At 42.0% G+C, this 20,537-nt stretch overlaps 1 protein-coding gene across 10 annotated transcripts in view; it reads right to left on the bottom strand.

Moving 5' to 3' along the window:
• Positions 1-20,537, bottom strand: part of tns1b (tensin 1b) — a 177,684-nt gene that overhangs the window by 67,155 nt on the left and 89,992 nt on the right. For 9 of the 10 annotated variants that reach the window (XM_056436808.1, XM_056436722.1, XM_056436758.1 and 6 more), the window contains one exon: positions 7,793-7,831. In XM_056436808.1, coding sequence (XP_056292783.1) covers positions 7,793-7,831 — 39 coding nt within the window. Of the gene's footprint in view, positions 1-7,792; positions 7,832-9,794; positions 9,919-20,537 lie in introns of those variants that run through there. The other variant, XM_056436774.1, reaches the window with a different exon arrangement.

Below are 20,537 nucleotides of genomic sequence, written 5' to 3' on the forward strand. Positions count from 1 at the left end.
GGAGCAGAAGAATAAAAACATCATCATCCAAAAAGAGAGATATCAGTGTTCATGTCAATGTTGTACATCAGGCTTTGTAGTATCACACACACACACACACACACATACACACCCACATCACACTCACACACACACACATCACATACACACCCACATCACACTCACACACACACACATCACATACACACCCACATCACACTCACACACACACATCACACTCACAGACACACATCACACTCACACACACACACACACATCACACACACACACACCCACATCACACTCACACACACACATCACACTCACACACACACACACGCGCGCACTGGGACACTGAGGATGCTCAGTGGAGAATAAACAGTCAACGCAAGAGAGTAAATTATAGGCTGGCTGAGCGGCCCAGAATATATAGACTAAAAACGCCCAGAGCAAACCACAGAGAGAGAGAGAGAGAGGGAGAGAGAGAGAGAGAGAGAGAGAGAGAGAGAGAGAGATGGTGTGTGGCTGTGTTTTATTGTCGTACATTAGCCAAGTGGAAGTTGCTTTAAGCGATGGAGGGAGGGGGCGGAGCCTCTAAATGCAGACGGTGGATTCGTACTCGGAGGTTAAAATGTGCCGCCGCAGGCATTCTCACGCAAATAGAGCGTATTGTGTGGACACACACACGCACACACGCACACACACACACACACACACACACACACACACACACAGACACTTCCACATTGATGTATTCTAACATGTGTGTTTGGCTGCAGCGTGTGTGTGCGTGTGTGTGTGTTTTGAGTGTCGTCGATGGGGATCACTCAGAAAGCATGAGAAGTTGTGTAATCAGCAGAATCCCAGAGGACGTGTCTGCCGCTCCATCAAAGTCAGAGACTCATCAGGACGATTCTCTGGACAATCGATTCAAAGACGCTTCACAGAATGTTTTGTTGACCTCTTCATCGACGAGGATGACGAGGATTCGCTGCGTCACGGTGACTGAAGGACATGATCGCAAACCTTGATACTTTGTTGTGTTTACATCTGTTTGTTGTCATAGAAATGATGTCCCATGATGCATCATGATGCAAGAGAAGAAATTGCAGGAAGAGCCAAAAAGTCTATTTTATTTCTTGGTTTAGTTGTATATAATATATATATAAATCAATATATAAATAAATCAATATATATGTACATTATTAAAAATAAATCAATATATAAATATATATATATGAATATATATAACTACATTTATAGATTTATAAATATATATATATAGAAATATATATATATATATAAATTAATAAAAATAAATAAATATATAAATATATATACATATATTGATTTATTATATACATAAAGAAAAAAATATAGATGTATAGAAATATTTATATTATTGCAATTAATTAAGACAAGATACAAAAGCAGTTATTGTCATAGCTACTGCAGAATTCCGTAGATATATATATACACATATAAATATATATATATATTAATATATGTATAAATATATGTATTTATATAAATATATAAATAAAGATATATAAATGAAATAAATATATATGTATATATATTTCATTTATATATTTGTATTTATATATACAGTATATATATATATAAATGTATTTATATAAATAAATATATATATAAATGAAATAAATATATATATATATATATATATACATATATATACCTTCATACTGTGAAAAACAAATGGATGACGTGCATGTGCTGCCTTTCCCATGAGCACAGAGGCTCCTTTGACCAGTCCACCAAAATTATAGCCCGCTCCTTTAGGGAGGCGGAGGTAGAGCTCTCAAAGGGGGGGGGGGTCCACTCCTGAGTGGCGGGCATGAACGTGCAACCCGAGGCGGGGCCTCCGGGGGGGAAATGACTTGGGGATAAATATATATATATATACGTCTGTGCATCTTTAGAGCTCCAGACGCAGCCCATCCAGCTCCGGAGCGGTTAGACTCTAACCGTTAGAGTCACCGCGGGTGTGTGTGTGTGTGTCAGACCAAGGGTGCCACTTATCCTTTTCTCGCCCCCACACACACACACACATACACACACACACACACACACACACAACTACCATCCAACTTGAACGGCCACATGCAGTTTAAGGCCAATTCTTTGGAAACTTAAAACACACACACACACAGCATGATCTGTACTGGCAGCACTGGCAGCTGTTTACACTCCTTCGACACTCACTCTGCCCCGATGGGCTCGGTGAAGCACTCCTCGCCGGTGACGACACACACGCCTAATTTGAAGAGGAATGAAATTCATTCTTGAAAGAATAACAATAAAAACATCTGCATTTTGAAAGTGTCGTCTTATGTAGGCGACTCCCCCAAAACAGTGCAGGCTAAGAAAATGAATTTAAAAAACACCAAAAGGTCTCATTTGTTCTTCTATATGTCCCTGACAGCTGAGGCTGACCCTGGATCAGTCTGAGGTTACAACAGTTATGGTCACTTGTCATAAAATAGATATCCGACTGTATTGAGTGTCCAACACTGACATGTGCAACAGTGCCTTCTAGTGGGCATGAACACACACCACAGGCCCTCACAGACGCTGTAAGATGAAGATAAAGTCAATGTAAAGTATTCCTCACTTCGTGTGCAGCTGTTTGGCAAGACACACACACACACACACACACACACACACACACACAGCTGTTCCTCTCTCACCAGGTACTAGAGGAAATTAATACCATCATATGTATAAGAAATGTTGCTGCTATGGATGAAACAAAATACAACAACTAAATCAAATGGTCCCCCGCAATGCATTATGGGAAAACCTAAAATATGTCAAACTAAATTATTAGTATTTTTTATTTAATCCCAATTTCCCTGAGTACCGTAGACAAAAAATCTCTATCGCAATCACTACCTGCTCATCCTCAATAACACACATACACACACACATAAATACACACACACACAAATACACACATACATACACACACATAAATACACACACACAAATACACACACATACATACACACACAAATACATACATACACACACATACACACATACACACACAAACACACACATAAATACACACACATACATACACACACACATAAATACACACACACACAAATACACACACATACATACACACACACATAAATACACACACATACATACACACACACATATACACACACACACACACACACACACACAAATACACACACATACATACACATACACACACAAACACACACACATAAATACACACACATACATACACACACACATAAATACACACACACACAAATACACATACATACATACACACACATACACACACAAACACACACACATACACACACACACACACACACACACACAGCTGTTCCCCTCTGCAGCGTTCACACAGCCATGTCCCACAAATGTAAACACGGAGCCGAGGGAGGAGGGGCCCCGTGGGCTCCGTGGATCCAGGGCTCGGGTTGGGGGGTTTGGAGTGTGTATTCCTGTTCCCCGTTCCCACCCCCATGAGGTGTGTGTGTGTGTGTGTGTGAGGGGGGGGATTCTAAAATGCCGGGGATCCCCTAGGACCAGACGAGAGTGGAGTGGACGGCCTTGCATGTGGGAAAAAAAATCCTCTGCAGCCGCCCGTGACCCTAAACCACCCTCGGCCTGTGGTTCTCACCCCCCCCCCCCCCCTACTGATACGGGACCCGACCGCTCACTCTGTTATGTAACCAAAAGCCTTCTGCAACGCGTGAGAGACGAGGGACTCTCCAAAGGAACCCGCCAAGTATTTTTACTCCTTAAGTGTTTGTGTGTGTGTGTGTGTGTGTGTAGGTGTGACTGAGTAGACCCTGTCCACACACACACACACTCACACATACACACCTACTGCACTAATCGCTTCTTCTAAACTCTGCATATGTCCCAATATGGTAACAACTTAGAAGCATCATGTAAATATCCCAGGGGGGGGGGGGGGGGGGGGGTTGTGCAAGCCTTATCTCGATGACTGTACCTCATCACGGCAATATGCTCCTTTATTTCTCAGGCCTGGCTGAGCTTCCTGTGAGGTGTTCTGGATGTTATGCAACGATTCAGAGCAACAGACCGTGTGTATGTCTGTGGTTAATAACCCAGAAATGGAATATACGCATCTTTTTGATCCATTCATCTTCTGCTCATGAGCTCTGAGCTCAAAGTGATGTCCTTTACTTATTTTTAATGTTTTTATTACTTATTTTTAATGTTTTTTTATTAATTATTTTTTAGGGTTTTTATTACTTATTTTTAATGTTTTTTATTACTTACTTTTAATGGTATATATTACTTATTTGTAATGGTTTTTATTACTTATTTTGAATCTTTTTATTACATATTTGTAATGTTTTCAAATTAGTTATTTTTATGGTTTTTATTCCTTAATTTTAATAGTATGTATGAGTTACTTTTAATGTACTGTAGCTTCTTATTCTGTGTATTTTGTGTTCTTTTTCCCACCTATACTGTTGTATTGTGTCTTATCCTGTAATGTGTGTTACTGTTTTATATTTGTAATTGTTTGTTATTGTTTATGTTTTTTATTGTTTTATATTTATTAGGATCTGTCAATGGTCTCCAGATGCTAATTAGCTGTATGGCTACAATTCTGGTACATGGAACATCAAATAGGGACATTAATATTTTAACTCTATATGTTCCCTTTTTAAATAAAGATAAACTCAGTGTAGACATGAAAAAGTGATCAAATATAGTATTTAAACTAACAATGACAGTTCTAAAGCATAAAGTCTATCACCTTAAATAACTCAAATGAATGAGAGACAATATTTTGATTAAAAGAATAAACATTTATGTCTTTTCAGTTAAGATGCGTTCACTTGCAGCGGGAAAAATGTGCGAGTATGAAAGAGTGCACGCCGGCTTATATTTAGAGCGTCATTCTTTTAAAAAAGCATATTCATTATTTAAAACTCAGCGTGAATGCACATATGAATATAAATAGAACACATTTTAATTATTTTAAGGACTTTTCCAGGTTTTCCATGACACCGTGTACGAACCCTGTCCAGCTCACATGAACCCGCCTCCTGGTAGCAGCAGGACTCATTTAATATTTAAATATTTAAACCAATGCGGTGGATGACACGGCGTCTGCTGATACACGAGCGTCACCGCTTACCGCCACAAGAAAACCAAGATCCTCGTCAGTAGAACGTGAGCAACTTTAGAGATTTGAACCAAACAACCAAATGCTGTGTGTGTGTGTGTGTGTGTGTGTGGGGGGGGGGGGGTCGCTGATGACACTCTTTAGGGAAAAGTGTTGTTTTTCCCCAGAGTGAACATTGAAGACGCCTCCGTGTACGTTTGTGTATGAGGAGGAGACCTCAGTCCTCACACTGGACTTTCCTAACGCTGTGAGTGGTGATGACAGCCCAGTGTGCAGAGGAGTGCATTATGGGTAATATAGTGTATAGATGGGGTTATTCTGCTCGTGCAACGTTGTTGGACGACCACATGAAACTGCCACCGTTGATCCGTACTCGGCTACTTTATCTCTCGTGTGTGTTTTAATAATGAGAAAACGACGAGATACAGAAATACAAAGTCAATAGGAGGGCGACCAAAAAAAAGTGTTGAAGAGGGTTTTTTAAGAAAAATGTGCAGCGGTTGCCGAGTTTCAGAACCTTTTAAGGAATTACTACCTCCATTAGGTGATTGTCTCATGAAGACTGCTGATTGGACCTCATCTCCACCATCTTTGGCCTGCAGTGACTCATCACTCAGCAATGTCCTGGCCCGGTTCCCCCCCACGACACAAGACCTATATGCATATATATATATATATATATATATATATGTAAATAAACAGTGCTGCATGACGTAGGTGTCAGTGGTTCATGGTTTTCTGAGTGTGTGCATATCTTTTGTTTGTGGGTGCTTTTCTTTTCTTTTCTTTTTTTTTAGGCTAACATTCGAGCCGTTTCCTGGCAGAGCTGGTTTCACATGAGGGCACATCGGAGGAATGCTCCCAGCATGCATTAAAGCACGTCTCGCACATCAGACATTAGGAGGGTGGGGGGGGTTGGTCTCTTCTGTCCTCATCGCCGCACGTCGGCAATGACAATAAACGGGTTGCCAGTTGGCATTGATTTCCCCCCATGGGGATGTTTCCGAAGTCGCTCTGTAGTTAGTGACTATGTTTAAAGACGCTAATTTAATAATCACACTCATTTTACTCCTGCGTGCTGGTGCAGTCCCGTGTGTTGGCTTTCAGGGGACCGATGGGCAGATAACATGAATCTAATCTATATAATAATAGATCTATATGTTCCTTCATAATATCTTCATGTTACTACGGCAGCCCAGAACAGACAAAAAATACAAAACATTTAAGACATTTTGATGTGGAGGCAACAGATAAGTTATCGATTCCTCATCGAGCACCGTCTCGGTACATTCACCAGAGATATTGGCCTTTACAAATATATAAGAACTATCATTCTTTTCTTGCTAAAAATGAAACACACGACACAAAAAAGAAAAGAAAAAAAGGTGAAATCCAAGAGGCAGTACTTATTATTGTGGAATATTTACCATCCCATAATACAGACGTGTATTTTCTTCGCAGCTCTTTGAGTGCAGTGACATTCCTCTCACTCCACATCTATGTTATTATATCTCATATTTTCTCCCCCTGTTTTTACGCCTCGTCTCATCAGCGTTTATGAGAGCAATCAGCACCTTTAATGCGTCGGCAAAACGCCTCCGGGGGGGGGGGGGGGGGGGGGATAAAAGAGATGACAAGGAGGCAGAATGTCTTGCGGCTTCTATTTTGTATTCTATCAAAACACATCATTTAAGAGGAGGGAACAGATTGGTGATTTAGCACCGTCACAATCAGAAACTATGCTCCCGTCAACTGCCCGTCTGCAGATAGTCATAAAAAAGATATAAATATTATAATTCTATCTCTGAAGTGTCGTGAATACCGCAGTCCCGTGTTCTTGTTGCGAGTTGATTGACGTGAGAACAAATGTTCTGCGCTGCGTTACCAGACTGCAGGTCAAGCCACTGAAGTGGAATGTCTTTGTCAGACATCATGTGCTCTTTCAAAATAAAAGCCCCCCCGAAAGCGGCACATGGAAAACAGATGTAGACGGCATCCAGTGCGAAAAGCGTCTGCAGAGGGTAATAACACGTTCTTGATTTTTATGAAAGAAAAACACAAAGACGGTTCAGACGTGCGGTGGGATATTTGCTTTGGTTTGTCATGCGCCCGCAACTATTTAAACACGCGAGCAATAATACGAGAACGAGAGTGAGTTGATAATCTCAGAGTGCAATGCCGAGACCAAATAAGGCAACGGAGCGAGCATGTTTTTAAAAAAAATAATGTTTTATTGCCCTTGCAAAATCACTTTCATACTCGGACTCAAGCACCCAAAAGACGTCACCCAGCGGATTCAAGTACACGGGTATTATTGTTCTTATTTACCTTGTTCTTATTTAGCTAAAAGATTCCCAAAAAATCCCTTGTTTTTGTTAATCTTTTTGAAAAACAGAAGAAAAAAAAGTGAGTACATTTATAGTGCATGTACATAGGCCCCAGATCACAGGGTTGTCTCGGGGGGCCTCCAGATAATGGTGCATTACGTGCCATGGTAACTACCTTGTTAGTGGGGCTGTTAATTTCCGACCCTGTTTGCAATAAATCTTCACCAGGAAGGAGCCAATAATGCATGCTGAGCACGTACAGCATGGAAGCAATTACTAAAAAAAACACAAAAACAGGGTTACTCACCAGCTCATAGTTTGTTGCTGGAACACAAGATGAAGAAACCTAAAGAAACACAAATAGAAATGGTTAGTTATATTGTTATTTTCAGCCAAGGACTTGAAACATTGCTGTGACTTCATATCTCCGATGTAGCCCGTTAGCCGCCCACAGATACCGCGTGTATAGACGCAGAGCGCATTGAAGGGACGGGCTTCATTCAAATGTCAAGGGGTTCACATCAGCCTCATTTCCTCATGGTATCCTTTGTAGTTTGGGGCTTTCTTGAAGAAAGGTTACTTTTTCTTGATTCTTGATTCTTGAACTGAATTCACTTATTTTAGGTCGCTTTGAATAAAAAACGTCCGCTAAATGACACGTAAAGGTAATGTGATGAGCAGCAGCAGCAGACAGATATTCCCAGGGAGAGAAAACCCAGTAACCCGAAAGAAACATTGGTTGAAATTGGACGTTTCTGAATCCCCCGCCAAAAAAACCCAGTTGCCTTCATATGGTTCATATCAGCCACTTGAAACGCACAATGCGCCGTGGTTTTAGCATCGTGATATGATTGGTTCGATTAAGGCAACAAAACCACATGGTTTGTGTAATAATAATAACTAACATGTTACTAATGGTCATTACCCTGAATAAACTGACAAACAACGTAACAATGTAACAATTTAACAAAGTAACAATTTAACAAAGTAACAATGTAAAAACGTAACACGGTTACAATGTAACTACTTAATGTAACAACGTAACAAAATAGCAACGTAACAGTGTAACAACGTAACAGTGTAACAAAGTAAAAATGGAAGACTGTTTTGATGTTTTCAGTGTACTGTAGAAAGTACAATGCTATACAACTGGGACTGGTCGAGCATTAACAATACAAGAGCTACACAACTCAGCAAAAGACGAAGGCTTGATCCTTCATCTCTCTTATCGTACATACTCTACGATATTGTTGACCACAAACTGAAGCATGTGCAGATTGGTCCGACAGAACTCGTGATCCGTGCTCGGGATAATCCGATGACTGTCACCGGCCGTATCCGCGGTCGTTCTTTTGAGCGAGAGCATGAGGAAGAGGCTGATGACCGGGAAGACAATAATCACGATAATGGGCTCTCGCAGAACATTCAAATGGAGTGCCTTCCAGAATAAGATGACCCCTTTGATGAGGATGAACACCAACAGGATGTTTGGCCGCTGACGTTTCCTTCCTGTGGATGCGTTCTGACCCTTTTGCGACTCTTGTACAATCCGGGGGGAGAATCCCCACTAACTTAATTTGACCCAGTTAGCCAGAGACCAACCACCGCCACCTCGTCTGCAGATGGCTGACGAACAGCAGCACAGCTGTAGGACTCCTGTAGACTTTTGACTTGTTTGTATCCTTCATCCTCGTTGTATTACTATCAAGACAACTGTGTCTGTTTTGGCTTTTAACAGATTACGCCACAGGGTTATCACAACCGCCGACCTCTACAGGGACCCTTCATCTTTGCTCCTTCTCTACCCCGAACCACTCGGCCGGGGTCTTCTTTTCATTGCTATTGGAAGGAAGCATATTCCGTCGATCACAATGTTGACCGTCTTCAACACATCTTTGTGTTTCGCCTTCCTTTCAGTCGAGAATTACAGAATGTTACCGAGATCGAGAGTTACACACATCCAGAATGCATCACAGACCAGTTCGGATAGCAGATTTGGGGATTCAAAGATTGCTGATATTGGATTTTTGAGAAATAAATCAAAATTGCCCGACAAACCAAACCAAGTATTTTGACATTAACAAGGCCCCAAAGAGCGAGTAAGATTAAGGCATTATCTAATCGGACTATCCACCAGTAGTTGAAGCTTCCGAACCCAAACTAAAAACGGACCACCGGCAACCGCCATCGCGGCGTTAGGACGGCTGATTAGATTTACAAAGTTGTTGATGTGCAAGTCACCTCGGCGTGGTTGAAGTCTCTTTTAGACTCGTCTGGAATACAGGAATGATAGTTCTACAGGAAATTACCTTCGTCGGATTACATCTTTTGGTCCTTTCTAGCAGCAGAAGCAGCAGAAGCAGCCGATACAGCGATACGACAGGAGGCAGTGCCTCAATTGAAAACATGCTCCAATACGCCGGCGCTGTGACGACTGACCGGTCGCAGTATCAACAGCCTGCTGGCATGATGGCATCACGGTGGAATGCATCTCAGCTTTTCTTTTGATAATTTTGTCTGGCGAGGTGGAGTGGTGTCTGGAGTTGACAGGACACTGTATCTCTGTCTGGCTCAAATCACCTCCACGACGAGTTATTCTAACCCTCCCATCACCCTGTGTCCATTCCCCCATGACCCCACCATCCGTATCGCTCCGTGCACCACAACATGCCGTACTACCCAGAGGCCCCCTGCTCCTTGGGGTGCACCCCCGCCCCCTCCTGACTCTTCAGGCCTGGTCAGTGTTTCCACCTGACTCTACCCCTGGAGGCTGATAACAGCCAATCCACCTGCAGTTAGAAGAAACCAGGGATGCACCACAGGAGCCAAGTTTGCCACGTTTCTTTAGACGATCCTTTTCAAGATTCAAGATTCAAGATGGTGGCAATGGGAATGTGGTGTGTGTGTGTGTGTGTGTGTGCCTGTTTGCATGTTTGAACGTGTAAATCTCTTGCTTCAAGAAATCCGATAATGGTTTTGAGAAACCCAAAGACGCAAACTGTGTCAATGTATAGTGTACATGTGTCCAATACGCTCCACAAGACCAAGCAGTTTTCTGATCAGACCTCTTGTCAGGACGGTGTGGGTGTGCAAAGGCATTGATTGACACATCCCTAACTCTGCCTGTAGGAGGAAGGATAACTTAAACGTCATATACGTACATGAATATCCACTCGAATAAGCTAAGCTACAACCTGAGCAAAGGCCTAATATACCAATATCAGCACATGAGCCATCCTATCAGACAGACATGGAGGAACAGTCTAATTGCCACTGGGGTTTTATACATTAACAACACCCATGACCCTTTTTCCCTTTAGAAACTACAATGTATGGTTGGACGAGTACATCAGCGATCTGCGGTTGGCAGTACGTCGCCGCTTGTTGTCATTTTAATGTTCTCAGCGGCAGACTCTCTCGAAACTGGATTTGGGGTTTATTTTGACCAAATAATTAGACTCTAGTTGGAGTCGTCCAATCCTTAAATGTCTCTGATTCTAACAGGATCTAAATGGACTTGTTGGTTCATTATTCATCTTCTAGCAACACGCCTGCACCAGTACCAGGACTTCTGACGAAACCATGACGCTATGCCAATGAATACAATAAACACTTTGAAAGGCCAAACTCTTATTCAAAGATTCATCCATCAAAGGAACTCGAACATCTGATACATTGAGATGGAAATTCTGTGAAATTAAAATCCTGAAATATGACGTTATAGCCAAACTGTGCCAGCACACAAGAGGGGGGGAAAAACCAACATATTACAAAGAGCCACTTCATGAGCAAGCGTTCTCTCAAAAACATCCAAAAGGCTACGCTAACTGACATTTAGTTGAATGCCATATCTAATCAAATTCATACTTGTTGTATTTGTGCAAATGAGAGTGAACCATGTTGGAGATAACATCGGCGACAGGCTAGCCACAGACGGCCAACTTGTGTAATGAAAGATGTGAAGGTCAGATTGAGTGGGTAGGTCGACTGCCCACATCAGAATAGCTCACATTCTCCCTCATGCTAAGCGGCTGCTTCCTAAATCGGTGCATGAGTGGAACTTTGCTCTCCAGTCACAGCCAGGATGTCCCACAGACCACAGGGGGTCTGTATCTTAAGGCACGGGGGGCGGTGGGGCAGTTAGCAGTACGGTTGGGTACCAAAAGCCGGTGCCAATATGGCCATGTTTAAACTAGCTCGTAGCTAGCGCGAACTACGAGCGCCACAGTCTGATATCCGTTTTTTGACAGTGCTCCATGTGAACGGCTTTTACAGGGAATATGGCCGAAGAGGTTTTTAATTTCGTCATTGACAACCCAATTCTCTTTTTTTAAGTATCGGTTTAGGCACCGGTATTGGAAAGAAAGAAAAAACGATACTCATCCCAAGTTAGCAGTGGGTTAAAAGTCAAAAAGGTGGGAAATCATATGTACAATAATCCCAGAAAAAAACGCATCTTTAAAAAAAAAAAAGGATGCATTTTAATATTAAGCTCAAAAGCAACACTATCCTTAAAGAGACAGGCCACATTATTTTCAGTGGGGTTGGACGAAATGAAGAGACACCTGCTGTGGAACTAAAGAAAGACAAATCTCTATCAGTTGAAGTGTACGTTATATTTAGAATATTTTGGACGGGGAACTGAATTGAAAGTGAAAACTTATCCATCGACTGTTTTTGTTACAGCTAAGTTTTTAGCGAAGTGTGCTTAGAATCTTAGTCCAGTAAACACGTAAGAGTCCTTTCCAAGCCCTCACAAGACAAGATGGGGAGAGCACGCCACTGGCCTAGAACCACACGTGTATTCCTACATCTTGAATGTAACCAGAGGCTTCTGGAATCGAGAAGGAACCCGACACAAAGCCTTTTGTCCGGGGTCTCTGCCGTGCGTAGGGGGGGAGGGGCCGTGTGCCGATGCTATCGTGGAGTATTCAAACGAGCGTAATATAATGGAGAATAATTGTGTTGTTGCATTCCGTACATGCTTGTGTTAACGGCATTAAAACAGGGGGGGGGGGGGGGGGGCATTTCCTGCAGACAAAAGACTCTCTTGCCTTCTGGAACATGTGTCCGGCTTCCTGCTAGCTCCTGACACATAGGTGGACAACGTGCGGTTGAAACCTCTGCCGTGGCGCTCACGCCTGGAGGACATCATTCCGAAATGATCGTCACGCAGGTACGCTCGCTTTTAGGCGTGGAAGAGGAGCGGCGAGGCCAAAGCACCCCCCCCCCCTTCCTGACCCTGTGCGCTGGCATATAAACACACACACACACACACACACACACACACTAATGCCCTGAGTGCTTTTATGTTAATCCAGCTCCTTGCGTCTGGGCACATCCCAGCAGAACTATTCGCAAATTCAATTTGTGGGCCGTAACCAGCAACAGGAGGCCGCTCTGTGCCAGGGTTAGGGTCCTTACGGGGTCCGGGGAACGAGGGGAAAGCTCTGGTCCGAGGGCCCGTTCCGTATCGCTTTGTTTTTCTTATCTGCTTCTCAATCTGTCTTCAGTGATTGATTACCATTTTGATGCATCTCTACGTTTACTGAATGAGTATTTACTCTCATCTCTCTCTGTCTACACGACATCTATACGTCCCCAGGAAAGTTACGGTCTCACGGTTTTTTTCTCCTCTCGGGGGGGAAAAGTTGCGGATCATCTCAAGATTTATTGAGCAGGACGTGGACTCAAATGTTCCCGGTCTCAGATTTATGTTTCATAGCAAGGAAGCACTTCAGGAATGGCAGCGCCCCTGTGTGTGTGTGTGTGTGTGTGTGCGTGTGTGTGTGTGTGTGTGTGTGTGTGTGTGTGTGTGTGTGTGTGTGTGTGTGTGTGTGTGTGTGTGTGTGTGTGTGTGTGTTGGTGTCGGGTTCCTTTCTGTCTGCATGTCTCTGTGCATATGAATACTTTAAGTGTCCTGTTTTCTTGCATGCATTACATTTCCCCGATGGGGAATACAATTACCTAATTAATAAAGCATCTCTCACATTAGTGAACCAACAATCCTGATCATCTTTTCATTCACTGATCGAGAATCAATGAACATTTGAAGTCGACGTGGAACGTTTGAGGCACTAATTAAAAACCCTCTACAGTCCTGTTCATAGAACCGGGCCTCAGGACCCAGACAGAACCGTGACCAATGGGTGATACGTTCATGGACTTCACAGACACACAGGCAGGAACTTCAATTGAGCCAATCAAATCGATTGATTACAATGGCCACGACCCGCCTCGGACGCTCTGGATCGACTTGCAGCCGCAAGTACTGATCCAGATCACTGATCCAGATCACTGATCCAGATCACTGATCCAGATCACTGATCCAGACCGCTGAGCAGCTCCAACCGGAGAGACGGGAACGAGAACTCTACTCAAGATCAAACTACTGGCAGGGCAGTCTCTCTATCTCTCTCTCTCTCTCCCTCTCTCTCCCTCTCTCCCTCTCTCTCTCTCTCTCCCTCTCTCTCTCTCTCTCTGATTCATGGTGGCTGTGTGCTTGCAAAGAAAAGCCAAACAGAGGTAAATCTTTGACGGATCACATAAACACGGAGATAATAAACAGAATAAACAACACGTACTTCAGGTCATTCTGCTCGACGCCTGCTCACCCTCACCCTCGTCTCTCTGTTGGACGGGCCCGGCGGCGTGGAGAGGGGGGGGGGGGAGAGGGGGGACTTATTTGGTTCAGAAGTTACAGCGGGGGGTCACGCTCACTTCCCAGGCTCCTTCAGATGAGAGGCACGCTAATTTACACATTTAGCTCTCACTGTCTGGCACCAGGCCAAGTGGTGGAGGAGGAGGAGGAGGAGGAGGAGGATCAAGATATGGGGGGGGGGGAGTCTAATGCGGAAAGAGCTGGTTGTATTGTTGCTACTGCTTCATTTTTAATGGGAGGCAAACCAATTAAACTCATTTATTATAGATGCTTCTAATGCATTAAAATCTTGCTTACAGCAGCTTATAGTCATTACACTATAATAGTTAATAGCACGTGTGTTATAATGCATTACAATGTGTTATAACACATTACAATGTGTTATAATGCATTACAATGTGTTGAAATACATTACAATGTGTTATAATACATTACAATATGTTATAACACATTGCAATGTGTTAAACAATGTGTTGTAATACATTATAATGTGTTATAATGCATGACAATGTGTTACAATGGATTATAATGTGTTATGTTTAATGTGTTAATAAGTGTGTTCTAAGTGGTCAGTTTGGTTCGAGCAAAGCAAAGAAGAGAAATCCTTAAATCTCTATTATAATAATATTCTGAATGATTTTATAACAATAAACACAACAACAAATGTGTGCAAAGATCAGTTGTAATGCATTGTAATGTATTATAATGCATTCTAATGTGTTATAATGCATTGCAACACATTCAAATGCATTATAATGTGTTATAATGCATTACAATGTGTTATAATGGATTATAATGAGATTATAAAGTGGTCAGTTTTAGTAAAGTAAAGAAGAGAAATCCTTAAATCTCTCGAGGAACGCACACAAAACACACACAACTTGACTTAATGTGTTATGATGAGGTCATCATGCTCGTTTTTTGCCGTCTTATCCATAGACGGACGAGAAGATCAATATCTACGTCGTCTCTGGAGGCGTTCTGCTGAGCTCAGCTCAAAAACCAGAAGCAGGGCAAACCTTCATTCTGTATCCTAGTGACCATGCTAAGATGAAAATATGTTTCCACATGATGTCATCGGACATCTGCTCAGACCCAGAAGAGGAGAGGACCCAGTATAGAGACTCAGATGAGTCAGGAGAAACTTAGCTGGGGGAAAAAAGTTGGAGGACATTTATATTTGGGCCTGATACACTTTTTCCATAATAAAAAATAAAAAAAAGTCTTCTCCTCCCTGATTAAAAAGTGCAGAACTGTTGGACACTGAGAAAAGTCCGTTGAGGTTTGAAGTTGCGGTGAGCATGGAGAACTCCTCCCTCATGCAGATGGATGTGAAAACAAAACTGAGGGATTTCATGAAGTGTCGTCTACCCTTCAAACCGCCAGGGCCGACTTGTCAGGTCAGAAACTAGAACCACACAAAATGATTGAAAGTGATTTACGTGGGCCACAACATATGATAGTATGATTATGTCAATGTGGTAGTAGACTAATATTTAACATGGTAGGGGTTCACGGTCCTAACCGTAGTCTTACAGCACCGCACCACACTGTAATGGTGACGACAGCATTTAGCTCAAATCCACCTCACCGGGAAGTCCATTTAGTAGCTTTCAATCGTTTTTTTAATTATCTTTATTTAAAAAGGGACCATGTACAGTTAAACATGAATGTCACCATGTGATGCTCCGTACCAGAGAGTAGATATACAGCTAATTAGCATCTGTCGTCCATTGACAGATTCAATACTGAAATGTGTGAGAATAAGCCGGATTTATGGCAAATGGTTTTCTTTGTGAATGTTAAAATACATTTACAACCTGAACATTGGGATGAAAAGAAGACATGTTTATATTGTCGGAGTCCAATTATGGAACAACGTTAAAATGGATATAAGAATGGTCAACTCATTTATGGTTTTCAAAAGGATTATTTATAAAACAATTTGTCAGGGTTATAAGTGTGATTGAAACGTATGTATATGGAAGATGTATGTGGATATATATATATATATATATATATAAATCAGAAAATTAAAAAAATTAAATTAAATAAAGAAAAATAACAAAGAAAATAACAAATTATATATATACAGGACTGTCTCAGAAAATTAGAATATTGTGATGAAGTTCTTTATTTTCTGTAATGCAATTAAAAAAACAAAAATGTCATGCATTCTGGATTCATTACAAATCAACTGAAATATTGCAAGCCTTTTATTCTGATTTATTGCTGATTATGGTTTACAGCTTAAGAAAACTCAAATATCCTATCTCTAAATATTAGAATATCATGAAAAAGTATACTAGTAGGGTATTAAACAAATCACTTGAATTGTCTAATTAACTCGAAACACCTGCAAGGGTTTCCTGAGCCTTGACAAACACTCAGCTGTTATAAATCTTTTTTTTACTTGGTCTGAGGAAATATTAAAATGTTATGAGATAGGATTTTAGAGTTTTCTTAAGCTGTAAGCCATAATCAGCAATATTAAAAGAATAAAAGGCTTGCAATATTTCAGTTGATTTGTAATGAATCCAGAATGCATGACATTTTTGTTTTTTTAATTGCATTACAGAAAATAAAGAACTTTATCACAATATTCTAATTTTCTGAGACAGTCCTGTATATGTGTGTGTATGTATATATATATATATATCTTTTTTAAATTATTTTCTTTCTTATTTTTCTTCATTTTATTTACGTTTTCTGATTTATATTATTATATTAATTTAGGATATGAATATATAAGCATTTTTTGCTTCTACCTATACCAGGGGTCCCCAAACTTTTTCCTAAGAGGGCCACATAACGTTTGCCTTGTCTGCTGGGGGGGGGGGGGGGGGGGCTAGTGAGAATGTGCTCACCTGTGTGCGCGCATCGCGGCTGAGCGATGCGCGCGCCACTCGCTGTGAGTGCTGCGCGTGCAGACAGCATTTAACGGCAACGCGTGCGCTCTGATCGCTCTTTTAATGAAGTATCGATACTAAAAATATGCTAAATCACATCGTTTTTAACGTACGGGTACTTTGTTAGTATCGCTACACCGTGCAGCGTGACAGCAGCAGATGTAGCGGACTAACATTCAAGCTAACCTAACTTCCCAAACGCTGTCGACATCTTGACGCTGATTGGCCGAGACGCGACACGTCCCATCAAAGATGTTCTATTGCGAAGAGCACCACTCCACATTTTCTCCGCGTCTCACTGCAATCTCAACGGCAGCGGGCCAGGTGAAAAAAATAATAAATCGGAACGCGTCTCTGGTATTGTTCAGGGGGCCGGTCCAAATGGGGAGGCGGGCCGGATTCGGCCCGCGGGCCGTAGTTTGGGGACCACTGACCTATACCGTTTCAGTCTTTCTGTTTTGTGTATTAAATAGAATAATATCGTATTGTATTGCAATGATTGACTGAATAAAATACACAACAACAACAACATTGGGACCAACCGTTTACTGTCACTAATGTACACACTAGAATAGACAAAATGATCAAAGGATATTAGTGGACCCCGAAAAAAATAGTTTTTCTCAAACCTCACCAGGTAATTGTGTAAAGCAAACCACACAGTGATGTCATCGCGACGTTAACCCCGCGTGTGATCGAGAGTTGCTCTCTTGGGTCGCGTTAAAGAGTTGTAGCAAACCTTTACGGGTCGGAGGAAGATGAAGATCATCTACTTGATGGACCTGTGACACCAACTAATCAAAGACGTGTCAATCCCACATGGGATGCTGTATTAGCCGCAGAGTTCCCAGGCTGTGTCGACTCTGAAGGAGAAGGAGCGCCTCAGTCTCGGTCTGTTGTCGGGGGGGAATTGGACAAGCCGAGGCGAGTCTGTGCTCAGACTCAACCGCGGCAAAATGAGCTATTAACTTCTAGCTCTGGCAGGAAGCCCCAAGGAGGGACGCATATTGTTGTTAACATGCAAGGATCTTACAGGCAACGGGCGCACTAACACACACCTCCACGCTCGCGCTGCGCGTACTGACAGCTGGGTGGACAGGGTCGGGTTTCACGTGCGGGTTTCCCGCCAAAATCTCTCTCCCCGTCTCGCTCGTCCTGCAAGCATTAACCAGCGCTGCACAATTACCGCTGTATTAAATATTAATAATATGTGTCTCGGGAGACAATATCAACACGGCCATTAGCAAGTCATAAACAAGCCGGGCCATTTGAGGAACAAATATCCAACACGGCAAACGTGCTTTTACTATATGTACACACATGTTTAAAAGAAAGAGAGGTTGTGAAAATGAAGTGTAAAAAAGGCACGTGAACTACTTCATCTTTCAGTAGGAGAACAGGAGACATTTTTCAAGTTGTTAAACGACACATGTTGTTTACGCGACGGACAAACATCTCGTCCGTCAGCCGACCAGCCGCCAGAAAAACAAGGCGGCATTCCACGTTTCTGCAAACCACCGACAGCGCGGACGTGGATGTTTTTGAATTTGGTCGAGGCGAGGGACGTATTACAACGAGCAACTGCTACTCAAAGCTTAAGTAACATAATAAGTGGCCGTTGTTACGTTGTTACGTTGTTACGTTACATAGTTACGTTACATAGTTACGTTACATCGTTACGTTACATAGTTACGTTACATTGTTCCGTTGCATTGTTCCATTGCGTTGTTACGTTACATTGTTACGTTGTTACATTGTTACGTTGTTACATTGTTACGTTGTTACATTGTTGCGTTGTTACATTACATTGTTCCGTTACATTGTTACATTAAATTTTTTTCCCAATCTTAAGTCATCCTAAGTAGTTGTGTTGCCTCCAACTAACCAATCGTTTCACATCGTTAACCGCCTCTCATCGAGTGCTTTTGCAAGCGTGATTTCTTTTTTTTAAATGTTTTTTTTAGTTTGAAAACATCAACACTAAACGTATCCCGTGTTCAGCAGAAACCTCAAATGACAACGACAAGAAAACATTCCGGTGGTTTTTTGGCAAATCTCAGCTGCAAGGGCAGATTTGGGAACCTGGCACCGATGCTTCCTGTCTTCCTGTTGGAGACCACGCCCCCTTCCCCATGGAGACCACGCCCCCCTCCCCATTAATCAGCCACGAAACGCAAACAACAACATGAGGCCTTTCTGGTAGAACCAAGAAACCAGGTCTGCTTTCTATAAACATTCCTCAGAGAGACATAACGACTTGATAAGTAAGGAGAAAAAAGAAAAGAGAAGGAAAACAACCTCTTTACCGTCTCCGTCCAACGCTGGCACACAGGCGGGGCACATACTGCACATGCATTCACTTCCACTGATGTTTTTAAGAGGTTACATCAAAGCTAACTGATTTCACGCTTTCTCCAGCGCCTCACCGTGAAATAATATGTCTTCATAATCTGAAAGATGTCATTTTACCTTTAAAAAACATTGTTCTTGGACAAGGCTTAGAAAAAAAAGTACATTTCAATAAAAAAATTATATGCACACTCATCTGTGGACTGGATTTATTGTAAGCAACAGACACTGAATGAGTTTTGGGGAACCAGAGTTCAGTAATGGTTATTATGGGTGTTACATTTAAAATTAAAATACAAATACTATGAAATTCCTTGATGACATTTTTTTTTTTACTTTGTAAAAACCTCCGCCCACTCGGTTCCATCCTGGTGGCCGTACTTTCCAATAACGTCTAATACAAGTCGATGCCTCGAGAGCAGAGCCAGGAGCCGCTTCTCCAAATCTGCTGTAAATCCCCCAAAAAGAGGCCATGTGCAGCGATGTAATGTGACCGCAGAGGTTCAAAGCAACGGCATCGAGTCAAAGTCCATTAGATTCCCTTCAAAGTATTAAGGTCAGCAACTAAATCCAGAGTTTACGGTAGAAACCGACTCCTGTAGTGTGAATTCTTAAGATGTGACATTACGGACCTTCGTCTCTAACGTCACACTCACGTCAAAACTGGAAACTGAATACCATGAAACACAAATATCCTAAGTGTCTTTTTCCACTTCATCTAGTACATTTGGGAAGACAGAAAAAAGGTATTTTAGGGATTACTAGTGTTATCAAATTGTTCTGAGTCATGGTCTGGGTTTTGGTGTCAGGTTGAGGGACAGAGCAGACAATCAAATGGACAGGAAGTGCATGGAAACAGAAAACAAGAGACAAGGCCTTCAAACTAAAACAGGAAACCAGACACCAAAACCTCGACTATGACACCGAGAGGTCAAATAATTGGTCTTCTGAGTTCTCAACACAATCTCTTCTGTGCTGGTTGACCATTGACCGGCATTTCTTGACACGCTTAATATGCGTCAACGTATCTCGACTTCTTGAACTCATGAATTGCCCAAACTAACATCTAACGTACATTTGAGTTTGACTGGAAAACACCGTTGAAAACGTTCACCCTCTACCTCGTTCATACT

The sequence above is a fragment of the Pseudoliparis swirei genome, chromosome 2 (assembly GCF_029220125.1).
Source record: "Pseudoliparis swirei isolate HS2019 ecotype Mariana Trench chromosome 2, NWPU_hadal_v1, whole genome shotgun sequence".
Classification (NCBI taxonomy): Eukaryota; Metazoa; Chordata; class Actinopteri; order Perciformes; family Liparidae; genus Pseudoliparis; species Pseudoliparis swirei.